This window comes from Abramis brama (genome assembly GCF_963993115.1).
Source record: "Abramis brama genome assembly, chromosome: 20".
NCBI classification, from domain to species: domain Eukaryota; kingdom Metazoa; phylum Chordata; class Actinopteri; order Cypriniformes; family Leuciscidae; genus Abramis; species Abramis brama.
In genome coordinates, this window is record NC_139982.1 from 8,661,733 (window position 1) to 8,682,196 (window position 20,464).

Consider the following 20,464-nt stretch of genomic DNA (forward strand, 5'->3'; position numbering starts at 1 on the left):
TTATATTTCAGAATATATTTCAAAATGATAAATATAAGTGGACAATGTCAATGTATTTGGAATATATGCCACATATATTTTTGACACTATAAAATATATTTACATATATTTCTTTTGTGTATGGGTACCCATTAACATGGACCTAGAGTGGTCAGCACTCCTTAGCCCGTCCAACAAAGTTAACAAAATCAACGTCAAATTGTCACAAATCAATAAACACAAGAGAAAAAGAAAAATACAAAGTTGATCAACAAAATACAAAAGCAACAAAATAACAGATGCAATCACATTGCACCTGGTCCATCAACAATATAAATTCACTCCTTAAGATCACGCAAACTCACAACCATTAATACTTATTTCTCACGCGAACACACTCATACATACACACGCTCGCACACACTTCCAACAATAAACGAACGCACTCAAACAACTCACATCAACTTATGAATTCATCCACACAACAATCTAATTATACCATACAAACCCCACAAACACAGTCTTCCAGTTGAAACAGTGCGGAGGTGGCCAAATGGCCACACGGATTAATACTCGGGTCTCACAATCTCCCGATGTCAAGTTCACTTGATGTGGGCTGGTCAAGCAGGCGCAAATGAGGCGAGGCAAGACGGAACGTCGCGGCAACACGCAACAACAGTAATACTGAAGTCAACGAAGGCAAAGACCAAACAGGTCCCAATCAGCTGTCATCACACGGACATATTACCAGCTCTTGGCCTCTTCAGCTACAACAAAGGGGAACACGATATAAACAAATCCTTTCGCGGATATCCACCCATTACACCTGATTATTAACAAATCAGCCCTTACAACAACGTCAGACCACGAGATAAACAGCCCAGGATGCATACTAAAAACAACAGAATGCATATAGCCAACAGCTCACCCCACATTAAATATTTATTTATTCATGGTAACATACCCAAATGCTGCGTAGCTCAGCTCGAAAATCCCCATAAGGGAACAATTCGAAAAGATGGCGTCCAAGTTTGCAGCAGTCAACGCACTCCAACAACACAATAGCTTCCTTACACACACACTCACGCACCTACAGTATAGCGCACCTGGATCTAATTACCACTCATTTGTACTCGGGTTGTTACCAAAATTAACGAGGCAGCTATGACTGCTACACATGTTCTACACAGTCAAGCATGTTTTCATATTTAAGGTCTGTTCTAAAAGTATCTGGACTGGTTATGAATCTCCACACAAGATCATGAAACGTGAACAAGCTCTAATATGTCTCCATCTTTAACAGCCTGTTTCTTCTCCATTTGATGATTTCAGACACACATGAGGCTTCATGATAGATGGAGTGACACCATGAACTCTGATTAGAGATTCACAATCAGTCCTGATACTTTCTGAACAGACTCATGATTCATGATCTTACTTTAGTGATGGCGGTTCATCTAGTGGAAGTGTAGCAGTGATGATGGTCACATGACTGAATATGGACACAGAGATGGACGTTCATCTGCACATCCTCAGTGTCTCAGGAGTCACAATAAAAATACTAAATAAAGTCATGATTCTGTAACTCTAGTGTATATTAGTTTGTTATCAGCACAAGCTGTTGTAAATCCTGCCCACTTCTTTGCATTGTCAGCACATGCTTCAGTGCTCTGAGAGTGTTTATAGTGCTGTGAGTTTAACACTTCATGACTGAGAGCAGAACAGAACACACTCTTCATCATCACACAAGACTAAACTACAGCAATGAACACAATCAACATCTTCATCTGGACCATTGCACTGTTTGCTCAAGGTTTGTGTAATACAGTTTTTATATATTATATCTTTTATATATTTTATATATTTTCTTAAAATGTGAAATATGTATGTTTATCATATACTGTATATCATCATGTATATATTTATATATATATATATATTTTTTTTCAGAGTGTAGAGGACAATATACTGTAACTCAGAGTCCATCAATAACAGCAGTTCAACCAGGAGAAGAAGTCAGAATAAACTGTAAAACCAGCAGTAGAGTGTTTGGTGGTGATGAGTTACACTGGTACTCACAGAAACCTGGAGAAGCTCCTAAACTCCTCATATATGTGACATCATCCCGTTATACTGGAACTCCATCTAGATTCAGTGGCAGTGGATCTGGCAGTGATTTTACTCTGACCATCAGTGGAGTCCAGACTGAAGATACAGGAGATTATTACTGTCAGAGTAGACACAGTGATGTGTTCACACAGTGATAAAGAGTCGTACAAAAACCTCTGTCAGTCAGACGTCACAGTGACTGCACTGATACAGCTGAGAGAAACTGCAGCTGCTGATGGAGGATCACAAACTACACAATATCAAACCTTTCACACACTTTATTCATTTATTATGATGTAAGTAAACATGTAATATAATAATATAATCTTATATCTCTTACTAAACTGGACTAAAATGTGGAGAAAATGTGAGTGTTGCTTGTCCCTGTAAAACTTGCCACTACAATATTATCTATACAACTTAATGGAATTTATTGAAAATAACTGAGTTTAGTTGGATTAACAGTGTTGTTCATCATTATGCACACTGTATATAATGAATCACTATATAAAGTCAGATGTCAGTGAGTATAAAACACTGAGAGTCCACAGTCTGAGCACAAGCGCTACTCTTCAGCACAAACACAACATTCAATAACAGAAACAACTCGAAATGTCCAACAGAACTGAACATTAGACATTAACATAAACTGCCAACATCTTTCCCTGTGTGCTCTACGATCTACTTCAGGCTTACGCCCGGTTCACACATACTTCGTTTGCAGTGCGTATGCGGTGTGTGTTGCAGTGTGTATGCGGTGTGTGTTGCAGTGCGTATGCAGTGTGTGTTGCAGTGCGTATGCAGTGTGTGTTGCAGTGCATATGCGGTGCAGGAGCAGCACGCGTTATAGTGCTTTATTTTGATATAGTGCTATAATGATTCAAATATGCTGTGCGTAACTGATCCGCGGCTTTACCACAAACACATACTCACTATTTTAATTTCAAATCCAGAAGTTATCAGCAATTTTGTCAGCATTGCGATTCTCTTTGTACACATACACTCTATAATAGAAGTATTCACGTTTAAACACAATTAAACAACGTATTATTCAGTGCATTGCTTCTATACAGATTATTAAGTTCCTCAAGCAAGTGGTAAAATATTTAACCATGTACTTAAAATTGACAAAAACAGCAGATTCATACCTTTTCTTTTGCATAATTTAAATCTTTAGATACAATAAATCTTGCATGTCACAAATAACTTGTTTTTAACCAAGAATGAGATGAGTGTTGTTCATTATGTCGCCTTGTCGCAGTAAATTGTAGTTTTCCTTGCTTTACCCCTGTCTTAAAGTAAAAAGATGACTGTGAAAAATAGTAGCATTTAATTAAATGCATTTATTATTATATTACTACATTTTATTTAATTAAATGCATTTATGATGAAATTATTACATTTTCATGTCAATCTGTGTTCATTTTGACCATGAACCATAACTTTAATTCAGCGCGTGCAGCACAGCAGAAATAGACTCGGTGCGGAAATGATCTCTGCACTGCTGTATACGCACCGCTCCTGGAACGGATCGCCGGACCGCATCCGTGTGCAGTGTGAAAGCTCTAACCTGCTAACATGGGTACGGAAAAAAATACGCACCTCATACGCACTGCAAACGGAGTATGTGTGAAACGGGCGTTATGATGCTAAACGCAGCCCTGAACCGTGGATCTGGAGTTCCCAGCATGCTTTGCAAGGGACTGCATTAGGAAAGTAAATTAAAGCTGCAGTCCACAGTTTTTCCTCTTTGTCGCCATCTCTGTTCGAAATCTGCAATTGCAGTTATACACAGAATTATCAACTTTACATGCGTTGTGTCTCGGCATGGCACAGCGCGGATGAAGCCAATGTTTTGAGGAGAATGTAAGGCTGTCAATCACCGCACTGGTGGTGTGGATACTGTCCATTCGCAATCACAGATTCTACTTTTTGGAAGTATGACCAACATAAGAATTTTCACTGGGAAATGTCGTCTGAACAAGTAAGAAACATCCACTTTTGTTCTGAGTCTGACCAACTAAGGGAAAAAAGCATTGCAGTAAATTGTGCGAATAAAATCTAACGATCGCTTATCATATCACATCAAACCGTGCAAATTATACTTTGTTCTCAAATTGTTAATGTTAACAACATCAGCATTGTGTGACTACATTTAAGCCCTTCCGATATTTGTCCTTGTTTTCGCATGGGCCCGGTTGCAGTCTCTTTTTTTCTCCCAAGTCCGAAGTCTTTCGTGTTTTACAACGGGTGAATCTCCAGTTGTCACTCCACCACCAACATCCTCACACTCTATGAGCCGAGACTCCTTCTTTATGTGGACAGATGTGACGTAATGACGCAAAGACATGCTCAAATGTCCCGTGGAAATCCACCAGTACCACTGGAGTTAAAAACATTATTACAAGCTTACCATTTTGAATCGAGTTAAGGCAAGCAGAGAGTTTTGAACACTGGCTGGTTATGTACTTGCTCAAAAAATTATTTTGGATAATTTTTAACCCAAAAAAGCTACGGACTGCAGCTTTAAGGTATTAAGTGTTAATTTATGTGTTTTACACTGTATCACTGAAGGGCCTGTTTCTTTTTTCACGCAATTTCTCTGCGTCGGTCCTAAAAATAAAATAAAAATCCTACGCTGACTTTTTTTGACAGATGCGTTACACCAGCATAGAGACCCCAGTGCCGACAATTAAGCACAACTATAATAATGGGCCGTCGATGTACGAGTTTTATGGGCCGTTTAGACAAAAAATGAAACAAAAGTGTGAGATGTATCGGCCCAAAAGCACATCAGCCCAGCGGAGAAATGCCATGTCTGCCAGATGTTCAGTCCGCTCCTGGTTGGACATTTAGAGGAGTTTCTGCTATTGAACTCTGTGGTTGCCATTGTGCTGAAGAGTAGCGCTGTCAACTGTGATTTTCACTTTGCTGCAACTTCATGTGTTTAATAACCCCAAATCACAATTTCTCATTAAAATATTAAATATTAGAAATATTAAATGCAGAAACTAAAGTCTTTTAGGTATAATCTGTATAGAAATCCATTCCCTACTCCCCCAAGGAATGTGTGAGGGAAATATTCAAGACACTCTCATCAGTAGTGTACCTCAGGCTCATCATCAGTGTACCTCAGGCTCATCAGTAGTGTACCTCAGGCTCATCAGTAGTGTACCTCAGGCTCATCAGTAGTGTACCTCAGGCTCATCAGTAGTGTACCTCAGGCTCATCAGTAGTGTACCTCAGGCTCATCAGTAGTGTTCCTCAGGCTCATCAGTAGTGTACCTCAGGCTCATCATCAGTGTACCTCAGGCTCATCAGTAGTGTTCCTCAGGCTCATCAGTAGTGTACCTCAGGCTCATCAGTAGTGTACCTCAGGCTCATCAGTAGTGTACCTCAGGCTCATCAGTAGTGTACCTCAGGCTCATCAGTAGTGTACCTCAGGCTCATCAGTAGTGTTCCTCAGGCTCATCAGTAGTGTACCTCAGGCTCGTCAGTAGTGTACCTCAGGCTCATCAGTAGTGTACCTCAGGCTCATCAGTAGTGTACCTCAGGCTCGTCAGTAGTGTACCTCAGGCTCGTCAGTAGTGTACCTCAGGCTCGTCAGTAGTGTACCTCAGGCTCATCAGTAGTGTACCTCAGGCTCGTCAGTAGTGTACCTCAGGCTCATCAGTAGTGTACCTCAGGCTCATCAGTAGTGTACCTCAGGCTCATCAGTAGTGTATCTCAGGCTCGTCAGTAGTGTACCTCAGGCTCATCAGTAGTGTACCTCAGGCTCATCAGTAGTGTACCTCAGGCTCATCAGTAGTGTACCTCAGGCTCATCAGTAGTGTACCTCAGGCTCATCAGTAGTGTACCTCAGGCTCATCAGTAGTGTTCCTCAGGCTCATCAGTAGTGTTCCTCAGGCTCATCAGTAGTGTTCCTCAGGCTCATCAGTAGTGTACCTCAGGCTCATCAGTAGTGTACCTCAGGCTCATCAGTAGTGTACCTCAGGCTCATCAGTAGTGTACCTCAGGCTCATCAGTAGTGTACCTCAGGCTCATCAGTAGTGTACCTCAGGCTCATCAGTAGTGTACCTCAGGCTCATCAGTAGTGTTCCTCAGGCTCATCAGTAGTGTTCCTCAGGCTCATCATCAGTGTACCTCAGGCTCATCAGTAGTGTACCTCAGGCTCATCAGTAGTGTACCTCAGGCTCATCAGTAGTGTACCTCAGGCTCATCAGTAGTGTACCTCAGGCTCATCATCAGTGTACCTCAGGCTCATCATCAGTAGTGTACATCAGGCTCATCAGTAGTGTACCTCAGGCTCATCAGTAGTGTACCTCAGGCTCATCAGTAGTGTACCTCAGGCTCATCAGTAGTGTACCTCAGGCTCATCAGTAGTGTACCTCAGGCTCATCAGTAGTGTTCCTCAGGCTCATCATCAGTGTACCTCAGGCTCATCAGTAGTGTACCTCAGGCTCATCAGTAGTGTACATCAGGCTCATCAGTAGTGTACCTCAGGCTCATCAGTAGTGTACCTCAGGCTCATCAGTAGTGTACCTCAGGCTCATCAGTAGTGTACCTCAGGCTCATCAGTAGTGTTCCTCAGGCTCATCAGTAGTGTTCCTCAGGCTCATCATCAGTGTACCTCAGGCTCATCAGTAGTGTACATCAGGCTCATCAGTAGTGTACCTCAGGCTCATCAGTAGTGTACCTCAGGCTCATCAGTAGTGTACCTCAGGCTCATCAGTAGTGTTCCTCAGGCTCATCAGTAGTGTTCCTCAGGCTCATCATCAGTGTACCTCAGGCTCATCAGTAGTGTACCTCAGGCTCATCAGTAGTGTACCTCAGGCTCATCAGTAGTGTACCTCAGGCTCATCAGTAGTGTACCTCAGGCTCATCAGTAGTGTACCTCAGGCTCATCAGTAGTGTACCTCAGGCTCATCAGTAGTGTATCTCAGGCTCATCAGTAGTGTACCTCAGGCTCATCATCAGTGTACCTCAGGCTCATCAGTAGTGTTCCTCAGGCTCATCAGTAGTGTACCTCAGGCTCATCAGTAGTGTACCTCAGGCTCATCAGTAGTGTACCTCAGGCTCATCAGTAGTGTACCTCAGGCTCATCAGTAGTGTACCTCAGGCTCATCAGTAGTGTTCCTCAGGCTCATCAGTAGTGTACCTCAGGCTCATCAGTAGTGTACCTCAGGCTCATCAGTAGTGTACCTCAGGCTCATCAGTAGTGTACCTCAGGCTCATCAGTAGTGTACCTCAGGCTCATCAGTAGTGTTCCTCAGGCTCATCAGTAGTGTTCCTCAGGCTCATCATCAGTGTACCTCAGGCTCATCAGTAGTGTACCTCAGGCTCATCAGTAGTGTACCTCAGGCTCATCAGTAGTGTACCTCAGGCTCATCAGTAGTGTACCTCAGGCTCATCAGTAGTGTACCTCAGGCTCATCAGTAGTGTTCCTCAGGCTCATCAGTAGTGTTCCTCAGGCTCATCATCAGTGTACCTCAGGCTCATCAGTAGTGTTCCTCAGGCTCATCAGTAGTGTACCTCAGGCTCATCAGTAGTGTACCTCAGGCTCATCAGTAGTGTACCTCAGGCTCATCAGTAGTGTACCTCAGGCTCATCAGTAGTGTTCCTCAGGCTCATCAGTAGTGTACCTCAGGCTCATCATCAGTGTACCTCAGGCTCATCAGTAGTGTACCTCAGGCTCATCAGTAGTGTACCTCAGGCTCATCAGTAGTGTACCTCAGGCTCATCAGTAGTGTACCTCAGGCTCATCAGTAGTGTACCTCAGGCTCATCAGTAGTGTACCTCAGGCTCATCAGTAGTGTACCTCAGGCTCGTCAGTAGTGTATCTCAGGCTCGTCAGTAGTGTACCTCAGGCTCGTCAGTAGTGTACCTCAGGCTCATCAGTAGTGTACCTCAGGCTCATCAGTAGTGTATCTCAGGCTCGTCAGTAGTGTACCTCAGGCTCATCAGTAGTGTACCTCAGGCTCATCAGTAGTGTACCTCAGGCTCATCAGTAGTGTATCTCAGGCTCATCAGTAGTGTACCTCAGGCTCATCAGTAGTGTACCTCAGGCTCATCAGTAGTGTACCTCAGGCTCATCAGTAGTGTATCTCAGGCTCGTCAGTAGTGTACCTCAGGCTCATCAGTAGTGTACCTCAGGCTCATCAGTAGTGTACCTCAGGCTCATCAGTAGTGTACCTCAGGCTCATCGGGTGTTTCGGCACTTTAAACACTAGACACCCTCCTCTGAGGCGGGGTTAGGGTTAGGGTTAGGGTTAGGGTTAGGGTTAGGGTTAGGTTAGTCCTATAAGTCCAGCTGAAATGATTAGACCATTAAACACACAACTGTTTGGATCCTTTACACTTTCTAAAACGTGACGATTTTTCAGCATTGAGTACTTTTACTTTTAATACATTATATACATTTTCCTGATGATACTTACATACTTTTGCAGGACTTTTACTGGTAACACTTTAAAATACGGATCCTTCGTTAATGAATAACTACACAGGAACAAATGAGTAACACAATGTTAACAATCTAGTAACTACAGTTAACTAACAAGAAACTCTGATTAATGAATTAGTAAGTAATAGCACACAGATTTAAGTGGTAGTTCACTATTAACTAATCAATAACTACTATTTTTTTAATACTTCACAGAGAACTACTGAATTTTTTACAGATTTAAGTGGTAGTTCACTAATAACTAATCAATAACTACAATTTTTTAATACTTCCCAGAGAAATAATGAAAAAAATTCACAATTCATGCAAAACTTAATAACTAATGCAGGAAAAATTACTAGCACTAGATTAACATTACTGCTAGATACTGTACACTAATTATCAATATGTAGTAGCGTAGCAGACTTATGATTTGGGAAAGCTGTCAATAATTAGCCTATGCACTGCTGTCTTTTAGAGAACTATTCATAAACTAAATAATTTTTAAGAATTGTTTTTATAAATGCACTTGTCTGGAACACTTACCCTGTGGTCGATTTTCCGGCATTCCTCTGGACTGGCTTTGAATAACTAGACTCATCATGGTGAGTACTGGAACATACTGAGTCATCAGCCATCCAAATACCAGTTATTTTATTATTTAACCTACCTCTCAAAATTGTTTTTATGTATGTCTCTTTGTTCATATGTATATATATATATATATATATATATATATATATATATATATATATATATATATATATATATATATATATATAAATATGTGTATGTATATATATCCTGTGAATGATTAGATGATTCTACCCTTTCGGGTTGGCTCTTCATTAGTAACTACAGCATGGAATCATGATAACTAGTAATGACTCAAGTGTTAATGCATACTTTTATAGGACTTACAATTTATTTGGATCCGTATTCTAAAGTGAAGATCATGTTAACTAACTAGTAATGACTCAAGTGTTACTACATACCTCTATAGGAACTACTAATTATTTGGATCCGTATTCTAAAGTGAAGATCATGTTAACTAACTAGTAATGACTCAAGTGTTACTACATACCCCTATAGGAACTACTAATTATTTGGATCCGTATTCTAAAGTGAAGATCATGTTAACTAACTAGTAATGACTCAAGTGTCTCAAATGACTCAAGCTATAATAAAATAATTGGTATTTGGATGGCTGATGACTCAGTATGTTCCAGTACTCACCATGATGAGTCTAGTTATTCAAAGCCAGTCCAGAGGAATGCCGGAAAGTCGGCCACAGGGTAAGTGTTCCAGACAAGTGCATTTATAAAAACAATTCTTAAAAATTATTTAGTTTATGAATAGTTCTCTAAAAGACAGCAGTGCATAGGCTAATTATTGACAGCTTTCCCAAATCATAAGTCTGCTACGCTATTACATATTTATAATTAGTGTACAGTATCTAGCAGTAATGTTAATCTAGTGCTAGTAATTTGTCCTGCATTAGTTATTAATTAGTTTTGCATGAATTGTGAATTTTTTTCATTATTTCTCTGGGAAGTATTGAAAAATAGTAGTTATTGATTAGTTATTAGTGAACTACCACTTAAATCTGTAAAAAAATTCAGTAGTTCTCTGGGAAGTATTAAAAAATAGTAGTTATTGATTAGTTAATAGTGAACTACCACTTAAATCTGTGTGCTATTACTTACTAATTCGTTAATCAGAGTTACTTGTTAGTTAATTGTAGTTACTAGATTGTTAATATTGTGTTACTCATTTGTTCCTGTGTAGTTATTCATTAATGAAGGATCCGTATTTTAAAGTGTTACCCATTTTCCTATATTTCGTTTCTCAATCTTACTTCTTAAAACTAAATTGTGAAAAAGGAAATAAACTAAATCTTAAAAAGCTACATTTTCCACGACGGAGCTACCTTTTTTCATCAGCATTTGCAAAGGTCAACGGCAGGGGGAGCAAAGATTATTAATTATTACAAGGCAAAATTATTACAATGGTATCTTTAGCAAGGCACGCAGATGTGATCGTCAACATGATTGATGATCATATGACTAATGAAAATATTTATGCGCATCTATCCCAAACGGGTGTACAAAAATGCTCTGCAAGGAGTGTTCGCAGATTTTGCAAAGAACACAACGTGAAAAGACGCAACCACGTTGATGATAGTCATCTAGAGATGGCAGTGGCCAGCGCTATAAATGAGGTAAGTTTATTATTCATGTTTATTCATGTTATGTAAGGGGACATTTGTTATGAATGCAGCACAAAAATATTCAGCCTGCAAAAGCAAATATATTTGTTATTACTGATAATGATTGTGTCTTCCTTTCGCATTTGCATTTATTGTACATCTTTGCCAGGATTAATGAGAAGATTTGGCATGACATGCAATCTCAGATGTATATGTAACACTCTTTGTAAACACACACACACACACACACCTATCATTAAGGGAGACTGTCCTCGTACAAAAAACGACCATCAAGGTCGTATGTGCAAGCAGCTTATTACGACCTATACTTACGTTTTAAAGTTAACCGCCCTCTAGCGCTCCTTTTAATAATGACGGTATCGTGTGTAATGAAATGGCGTTTGACCGTCATTACCAATCAAAATAGTATTTGTTTTATTTTTGCATTTACTTGAGGTTTATACAGAAAACTGAGATGTGTAGGCCTAAATTTATTTAGGCTATATAATTTTATGTATTTGATGTGCTTTTCTTCTTCAAAAAAACGTATTGGAAAGTAAAGGACCACATCAAAATAATTAAACTATTATCCTTTTTTTTTTAAATAACTTAAGATAAACCTTTTGTAACAACAAAGTAAAAAAAAACGATGATTTAAAAAAAACACCACAGATGATAAAACCGTGACATATGTAGTGATTTTAAAACTTTTTCAGCATTTTTATATTGATTTTTTTTTTCAGTTCAGCTAAAGTTTTTAACATATCATCATTTGACCACATTCGTGTGGCGCTGAATAAAAAAATAAAAAATAAAAAATAAAAAATCAATGAACCAAAAGGAGGAAGAAGAAGAAGAAGACGAAGAAGGCGGCGGCGTGGCCAGGTTTTTCCCTGACAGTCCCAGGTAAGGTGTGAATTTTAAGTATGCTGTTGTTTTTTTTAATATTTATAAGTAGTTGTATGTGTTTTTTGTAATTTATGTGGAACTAAATGAGTGCATTTTGACGTCTGGGTTACAAATCAGTTGCGATTGCCATTTTACTCTTTAAGAAAGTAACTGTTAACGTTACGTTATTTCATTGCGACCTACTAAGTTAGCTAACGTTAGCTTCATCGCTAGCAGCATGTTGCTATTTCACATGCATAATCTGCAATTTCTGTCATATTGACAAATAATTTCAGCCTAATGTATCCAAAACTGTAACGTTAAATGTTTTCTCTTAGAGAAAAAGGTAGTTTCAGCATTATACAAATAAATAGTATGAGGTCACAACAGTTTTACAGCTAGCTGCTATCCAAATGATTTAAATTCAGGGTATCAATTCAGCTTGGTATATAACATTTTAAAGAATTAAAAAAATGCAGTAATGGCAAAATCGGTTGACGGAATCAATTGTTCATTGTACAGTCATTGTTATTGCCTATTTTAGGTTATAGCCACAAGTCAAGTAACCTTTATTTATATATTGCTTTTTATAATACAGATTGTTTCAAAAAAAAAAAAAACATATTAATTTAGTTTATTTATATAGCCGCTCTGGAGAAAACAGTGATGCCATTATCCAGATCAGTTCAGTTCTCATAATGGTGCCAATGCAGGCAGATCAATAATATTGGTGAATATTAAGTGCCCCCACTTCACATGCAAAATAAAATTTATTTAATAATACCCACTAGTGCAGTGGTTCTCAAACCTGTCCTGGCACACCCAACACTGCACGTTTGCTTTCTCTCCCTAATCAAACTCACCTGACTCATCAGCTCATTATTACATGGGTTAATGAGCTGATGAGTCAGGTGAGTCAGGTGTGTTTGATTAGGGAGAGAAAGAAAACGTGCAGTGTTGGGGGTACGCCAGGACAGGTTTGAGAACCACTGCACTAGTGCATTCAGATTTATAGGCACGCACAGGTTGACAAGGACCAGTCCGTGCCCACTCTTACAGAGCCCTGGTTTCTTTTGTCTAATCATCTCATCTGTTTGTTTTCAGGCTTTTGTACCCATCCTTTATCACTGAAATATTTTACAAATCAATCGGTTCTTTTAAGAGCCAGTTTCTTTTTCCTCCTCTCTCTCTATTTCTCGCTTTCCTGTTTTTTTTTTTGTTTTTTTATGTTTTTACTTTATCCTTCAATTATTTCTATTTAAAAACATCTACAAATGGCATCAGAGTCATTACAACAATTTAATGAATGGCTGGAAGCAGCAAAAACCATGGCTGATGAGTTGGAAACCCAAAAAGTAAAATATTTCATTATTTCTCTATCATGTTATTTACCTAAATTTAAAAGAAAACGCCTCTGCAAATGCTTCCCCAAAATTTATCATTTAGTTTTTACTTGCAGACTAAAAAGAAAAGGAAAAAAAAGGGAACTGAAGTCTCCAATGTTTCCTGGAGAAAGAGAGACCAGCATGGGTACATCCTACCACAACGTGTTCAGAAGAAACGATCTGGTCAGTAAAATATACTGCATACTGTTGTTCACAAGTGTCTAAGCTTTTGGTCAGCAGTGATGTTTTCTATATCATTACGTGTGTTTGCAGTTAAACCTGCCGGCACTAGGGAGATCTCAGAGGTTGAGGAGGTGCAAATGAATGATATTCCGCAAGAGGTACCAAGTCTTGGTAAGCATATTGAATTGAAAGCCTAAATAATTTCAGCTTTTCTATTTAAATTTAAAATGTCACATATAGGTAACTATTAAAGTATGTAATTCCCATTCCTATCATGCATATGAAGTGACAAAACCATATAAGAAATTGCTAATTTGCTTTATTAAAATGCATTATTGCAACTGGCTTTTTCCTTATTATTATCCTTTTATTTTTTATTAATTTAGATCAAAATCTTCAGAGGCTAAAACACCTGTTAACTTCTGTCGCTGTCTCTGCATCAGTGGAAGTAGAAGAGACACCCACCATGTCTGCATGGACCAAAAGACAGGTCATCTCTGAAAAGAAATTCAGGGCTGCAATGCCAGAGATCTTGAATTGCATGTTGGCTGCAGAGACAGTAACCCAGCATTGCTGTCAACAATGCAAAACTGTTGATGCTGTTGTCCGATGCCTAGACTGTGTTCCCTCAGGAAATCAGTTTTTCTGTTCATCATGTGACATCGAGATCCACAGAAAAAATGTTTTCCATGATAGGGAAGCGATGTTTGATGGTTTTTTAAAACCTATTCCACCAACATCCGTAGTGGTGGTTGATGAAAGGGGCCAATATCAACTCCGTGAACAAGGTATGTTCATATAATGTAGTAGGTGCCCTCTGCAGTTTCCTTTTATTTAATTTTTTTTACTTAAATGTGTAGGCATTACTGATATTACTTTCTGAAATTTGATTTACTGCAGTGTGTATGCTTCCAATTCCTCCACCAATGCAAATCTGTTCCTGTGGTCCAAACCAAGACTTCATAATTATCCCAGGAAAGCAGGTCAAATAGTAAACACATGTTTGTTTTAAGGTCCATACCACCTGTGTCTGCCTTGTATAAGCTGTCCACTTTGCTCTTCCAAATGGACTCCTGGGATTAGTGACTTGCTTCAATACAGATACTGGCCAGCAACCACCAGCTGCCAAATGCTGTTTAAGTTTGATCTGTTCACATCATTTGAGCAGATGAAATTAGCCAGCCCAGCTTTATCCCAACAAGCATTTCTCAGAATGCTTGAACATCGATGTCTTTGCACTGGTCGGGTAAGGGCTGTTTTCATTTCCAAAGTGTTTGAATTCCAGACTTTAAAATCTTTTATTAACCAAAATAATGCCATCCTTCTTTCCAGACGGGTAGTATTTGCGGTGATACCTTCCACAGAGTCTTTCGAGAGTTTGCCTTCTGCAATTTTAAGAAAGAAGATCTGTGCCTGATGGAGCCCTTTAAATGCCCAGCATGTACACCAGACATGCTTGCTATATCTGCAGACGGTAATAGAAAACATTACCGGTTCAAGAAGTCCAAAGGGTAAGTGAAGTGGATTTTATTTATTTTTTTTTATTTATTTTTTTTGGATATAGGGTGGTGCAGTGGTCTTTTTGTGTCCATGCTGCATCTCACCTGTCACCCAGTGCTAGATGTGATGGGCTCTAGACCCCCCATGCCATGACCAAAGGAAAAGCAAGTATAGCTATTGGTTGGATGGACTGATAGTTATTTATAGAGAAACTATACTTCACCTTATTGCTGTAAAAAATAACAATCATTTTGTGACATCTAAACATTTCTTCAACATAATGTTTTTTGGCTTATTATTATTATTATTATTATTATTATTATTATTATATAATTATACTTTTATTTGAAATTCATGGAAAGTAACAAAATGTGTCAAATGTGTGATTGCTTCACATTTAAACGTAAATGCTTTTACAATTTAAACGTAAATGCTTTTACAATTTAAAAAGTGTTTTGAAAGATATAGCACTGTTTTAAACAAGCTTATGATATTACAGTTCTATGAAAGCAACCTGGTAAATTGTTCAAGAACTTTGTCTCCCTTCTGTAGCCTGAAGACACAAACAAAAATAACGTTATTTATTTCTGTACTTTAAACAGTATGTTTTTTATTTCTTACACAAGTTAATGCCAAATTACAGTATTAATTTCCACAGGACAAATACTCTAAACACAGTGTTCAAGATCAAATGTAATTCATACAGACTAAAATGTTTGTCACGTTTATGGTTAATTGTCATATTAATTTAGGTGAATGCAACGTTTAATCATTTTTATGTAATTGTGTTGACTTGGTGATGAATTCCTCTTATTTAACAGGACAGAAGAACCATCTCTTTTTGATGGACTGTTCATTGCACAAGATGGCAAAGTATCTGCCTTTGTTGACCAAATTAGAAGCCAAATGTTAAGTGTAAGGATTTATTTAACTCCATAACCCTTCTTTTTGTTTAATTTTATTTTTTCTTGTCCTGGGATTACATGTAACATATTTTTTCTACTTTCAGAGGACAGGTCATGATGTTTGCGGACCGGCAACATTTACAGCAGGCAGAGAAGTAGCACAGAAGTCCAGGGCCAAGGTGGATGAAGAGGGCCTTGAAATAGCTGTGTGCAGACATGGAATTTTGCTGCAAGGCTTGAACCACTACCGTGGTGAAATATATGCCTACCCATTGTTCCTGCAGAAGGAGCTGGCACAAGCTGCAAATGCAACATTCTTTTGTATGGACATTGCTTGCAGGTAGATAGCCATTGCCAAGTGATAACTGAAGTTTGTACTGATGTTTTACCTTTATTAATATATGTAATGCATGGGAATAACACCATGACTAACTAAAAATCACACATTATATATATATATATATATATATATATATATATATATATATATATATATATATATATATATATATATATATATATATATATTATGGAATTAGAAAATGAATATGGCTACTACCTTATCAGTACTGATACAACACATTACCATACATATGACTACATACTGACATGTCATAGTGTTATTTGATTGGTTACAGGAATTGTACTAGTCATTTAGATCCTGGTTTGTCTCATTACCAGTTTTGCAAATTTTTCCATTACAGGTACTGGCCTTATTTAGAAAAGATGGCAGAAAAGTTTTCTGAGCTCCAACCCCTTACCACGATGAAGCCTTTTCTATCTGTAATGCATGCCAAGGCTCACACTGGCAAATGTGAGGTACTGTGTGCAAGCTAAGTTTACGTTTTAATGTTAAGTTTTTTAGAAACATATAAAAAAGTGAGAAACTGTCATATAAGTGAGATATACAAAATGTTTAGTGCTGGGTATCCTCAAGGACAAGTTTAAAAACATTTATTTAGTGTGTGTGTGTGTGTGTGTGTGTGTGTGTGTGTGTGTGTGTGTGGATATGGATATATCTCTATCGGTGTATATATATTACACCCACACACACAATGCTTATGGACTTTTTAAATATAATTAACATTAATATCATTAATATCAACACTTTTACAACAGTACTGATCATTCTGGTTTAACAGCAGGGTTGTTTGTAGGATATGCTTCCTGATCCCTTCCAAAAGTTCTAACTGCACAATTGCAGTTGTGAAAGCTTTTCTTTCATAGTTATCCTACCTCAGAACATTTTATATTTTCACATATTGAACATATCAAAATTTGCTCATGGCACCAAATTCAATTGATGATACACAAACTAATAAGATTTGTATGATAAAGGTCTTGATCTTATTCTTTGGAGCAGGTTAGGTGGGGCGGTAGAAGCCAGGAGGGTGCAGGAAATACTGTTGGTGAAGAGGTGGAACAGGTCAATAGCTTCCTTTCAAGGGCAGCTCTTACTACAAAGTACATGACCAAGTCAGGTTGGTTGAAAAAGGGTTAACCCTTGTGTTTGACACAATGCTAGATTGTACCATTGATTTGTTCTTATTGTTTTTTGTTGTTTTTTTTATAGGCAGAGGAGATATGATAACTGTGCTTGCCATGGGATGGAACAATAGGAAGGTGGAGAGTCTCCACAAGACACTGGCGAAAAGATTTGTCAAAGTAAGAATCCTAGACTGCATGTTAAGGTGTTTTCTGGGCCCTGGAGACACTATGACTGTGATCGCGCTCTCCCCTGCATTTTTTTCGGGGGCATTTGTGGTTAATTTTGCAGTGATAACTATGTTTTCTGTAATTTTTTTATCTTTTTAAATAGACTACACAGAGAGCAGAAATGGAAGCAGCCAATCTTGAGAGTCTCAAGCAGGAGTTACACATCTCTTTGGAGGATGCTGATCGGTGGGTGTGTGATGTCAAGCAATGGGCAGCCACTGGTATGTAACACGCTGGTGTATACATTTCCATATATATTTTTCTACATTTTTGTAATGATACTGTGTTTTCTGTAATGGTCGACTTTGCTTATTTCTGGTTTTCAAGAGAGACACAGGACTCACAGTAGGCAGGAAGAGCTCCAGAGTGAAATCGATGAGATTATTTTTTCCATCCGAAGAAAGAAGCATGATCTGTATCGACAAAATGGTATTTGATACTACATCACTCAACTTGCATGTTGTAATTTTAATTTAATTTTATTTATTTTTTTACTTACAGACAGTAACCAAACAAGGCAACGCAAACGGAGAAGACTTGGTGAGCTCAAAAAGACACTCAGAGAGAAGATAGTGCTGTACAACACCATTCCTGGCTGTGAGGACAAAATTGACACCGAAGCAGCATGCAGTCTCTCTGATGATTTTATTCTGCCTTGGGAAGCACAAGGAGATGGTAATTAATGTCTTGTATTTTTGTGCTTTTTTAAATTCACAAAATCCAGTTGATTGTTAGTTTTTTTTTGATTGCTAAACAACAGTGAGCACAACTGGAGTCACATGTGCAAAACTCTAACTACAGTCTGCACAGCAGCAGTTCATGTGGACCAAACTCTAGTTCATTTTTCATTGGTTGAACAGTTTTTAAAACTCTACACACTTATCCCTAGCCTGACTACGTCAGACTTCCTACTTCCGCTCAATTTCATTTCGCTTCTGTAGTCAGTCTGAGATAGCAGCTTATCTTTCAGTTTTCCAGCGGCCTTCGGACGGCCGGGCCAATCAACGAACAGAGGGCGGGCTGAGAGGGGTGACGTAGATGCTGATTGTACCGTGGATGCGTAGATTTACTTCACATAATCTGCAAAAGTCGTTCACAGCCATGTTTACTCCGGTATTTCGCTCGATGGTTTTGTTTTCGCATCATACATGTTTACAGTGGAAGTTAGATGCGGCTGAGCATGCGCATAACACACGCCATAACCAAACGTTATGTGATTGGCTTACGGGTAACCAATGATTTTAAACTTCAGACAAGCGCCCCCTAGCAAGAGAGAAAACACTTCTCTATTGGTGTTTGATTTGTATTTTCTGTATTGGTGTTTGATGCTAGTGTGTGTTCTGAGTGACAGTGTGTGCTATCTCAGTGAGGGTTGTGCATAGTGTTTGGCTGCCCTGAGCCGGTTTTGAGCCATGTGTTAAGAGTTGTGTTGCTCTGAGTGAGTTTTGCAGCTGATGTGAACTGTTTAGCTCAGGTGACTGTTGGTAGTGCAGACTGTAGTTAGAGTTTTGCACATGTAGCTCCAGTTGTGCTCACTGTCGTTTAGCAATCGAAAAAAACTGTAATACAAGTAATAACACTCAGCAATTAAACACTGCCACCCAGTAAAAAGCTGCAGTAGCCCAACATATTTAAGAAGAAAGCCATATCTATTTTGAAATAGCAAAATCCAACCCAAGCATGAAATAAACTCTGCCTACCAATTAGATATCCACCATCATTCAATGTCTTTAATAATAATAATAAAAAAAAATATATATATATATATATATATATATATATATATATATATATAATAATAATAATAATAATAATAATAATAATAATAATAATAATAATAATAATAATAATAATAATAATAATATTCTTAAATGAGCATTTCTTTAACTTTGTTATATTTTAGTGTGATGTTTCAATTGTTTTCAATTGTGTATTGGCTGCATTATTATATGCATACTTAAGGGATGATACAGTTAGGATATTGTCTATATTACTACCCTTATACATTTTATAAAGTTCTTCATCAATTTTATTCTCAAGGTGCTCAAAATGACTAGTGAAGAACACTGTGCTAGATGTAAAGCTGAATATGTTGTTTGTTAGAGTTTAATTTTTTTTTGTCCTCCACTTTTATTTTCAAAAATAGTGGTGAGTCTCCGCTTGAAGAGGCGACTGTTTGATCAAGTCATGCTGGTCAGGCGCATGGAGGAGGAGAAGATAATAATCGTAAAGGAGATGACTCAGCATTATCAACATCTAAAAAAAACATTGGACAAACTGGATAGTCTTCTTCGGGAGACTAAAGAGGACATCAAGATCCATAGTATGTATGATAAATGTTTTTTATCTAATGTGCAAAAATATGGTGATGCCACTAACCAGGATGTTATAGTTTGTATGCTTATGTGTACAAATGTCTACTATTTTTCGCAGAGGGATCTTATTTTTTTGTAATTTTTATTTTTTTATTTTTATTTACTTATTTATTCATGGGGGCTAGTTTCGGGGAGCATTGTTGGAGAGTGTGTGGGTATGTGAGTGTGTGTATGTCTTTGTGCTTATGTGTTTGAAATTATCTTTAATATTTACTCTTTATTATCTTGTATTGTTCGTTATGATTGTAAGGACCCCCTTGAAAATGAGATGGTACATCTCAAGGGGCTATCCTTGAAATAAAGAAATAAATAAAGAATAAAAGAATAGTTTCCTGTAAATATTGCTTCAAAAAAATAACAATACTTAGCTGTTATTTTTTGTTTTGTTTTTATGGAATGCTGCTTAATTATCAATGTCAACTTTCTTTTCACTTTTTACCTCAAGATCCGCCTAGAGAGCTGACCGAAGAGGGACACAGGGGGCTCTACTGCTGTATCTTACACAAGCGGCAGATTCTCCAGCAGAAAATTGCAGCAGTCACCAGCACCTATGGCAGTGTCAACACAGACCCTTCCTTCTTGCTGGAGGAAGATGTTGAAGAGGAGAGTGAGGACAACAGCAGTCCAGAACTTTCTGAAGAAGAGTTTTAAAGTTTTAGCACAAACATTGGAAGCATTGGATTCATCATCTTCCCAAAATCAGACTTTTGAGTTCTAGTCTGGAAATTAAATATTTTTCAGAAATAATTCAGGCTACTGTGTCTGTTGTTTTT

General features: G+C 38.1%; 1 protein-coding gene across 1 annotated transcript; it reads left to right on the forward strand.

Moving 5' to 3' along the window:
- Positions 1 to 11,555: 11,555 nt before the first annotated feature.
- On the forward strand, positions 11,556 to 20,438 carry LOC311071484 (uncharacterized protein). The gene is made up of 17 exons (XM_084095881.1): positions 11,556 to 12,357; positions 12,732 to 12,982; positions 13,087 to 13,195; positions 13,286 to 13,366; positions 13,582 to 13,983; positions 14,209 to 14,441; positions 14,528 to 14,706; positions 15,517 to 15,610; positions 15,705 to 15,940; positions 16,305 to 16,419; positions 16,964 to 17,081; positions 17,174 to 17,265; positions 17,420 to 17,537; positions 17,644 to 17,745; positions 17,818 to 17,991; positions 19,463 to 19,639; positions 20,137 to 20,438. Exons 2-17 carry the CDS (start codon positions 12,902 to 12,904, stop codon positions 20,340 to 20,342), a joined length of 2,517 nt encoding a protein of 838 aa, XP_083952007.1. The 5' UTR covers positions 11,556 to 12,357; positions 12,732 to 12,901; the 3' UTR covers positions 20,343 to 20,438.
- Positions 20,439 to 20,464: the final 26 nt, after the last annotated feature.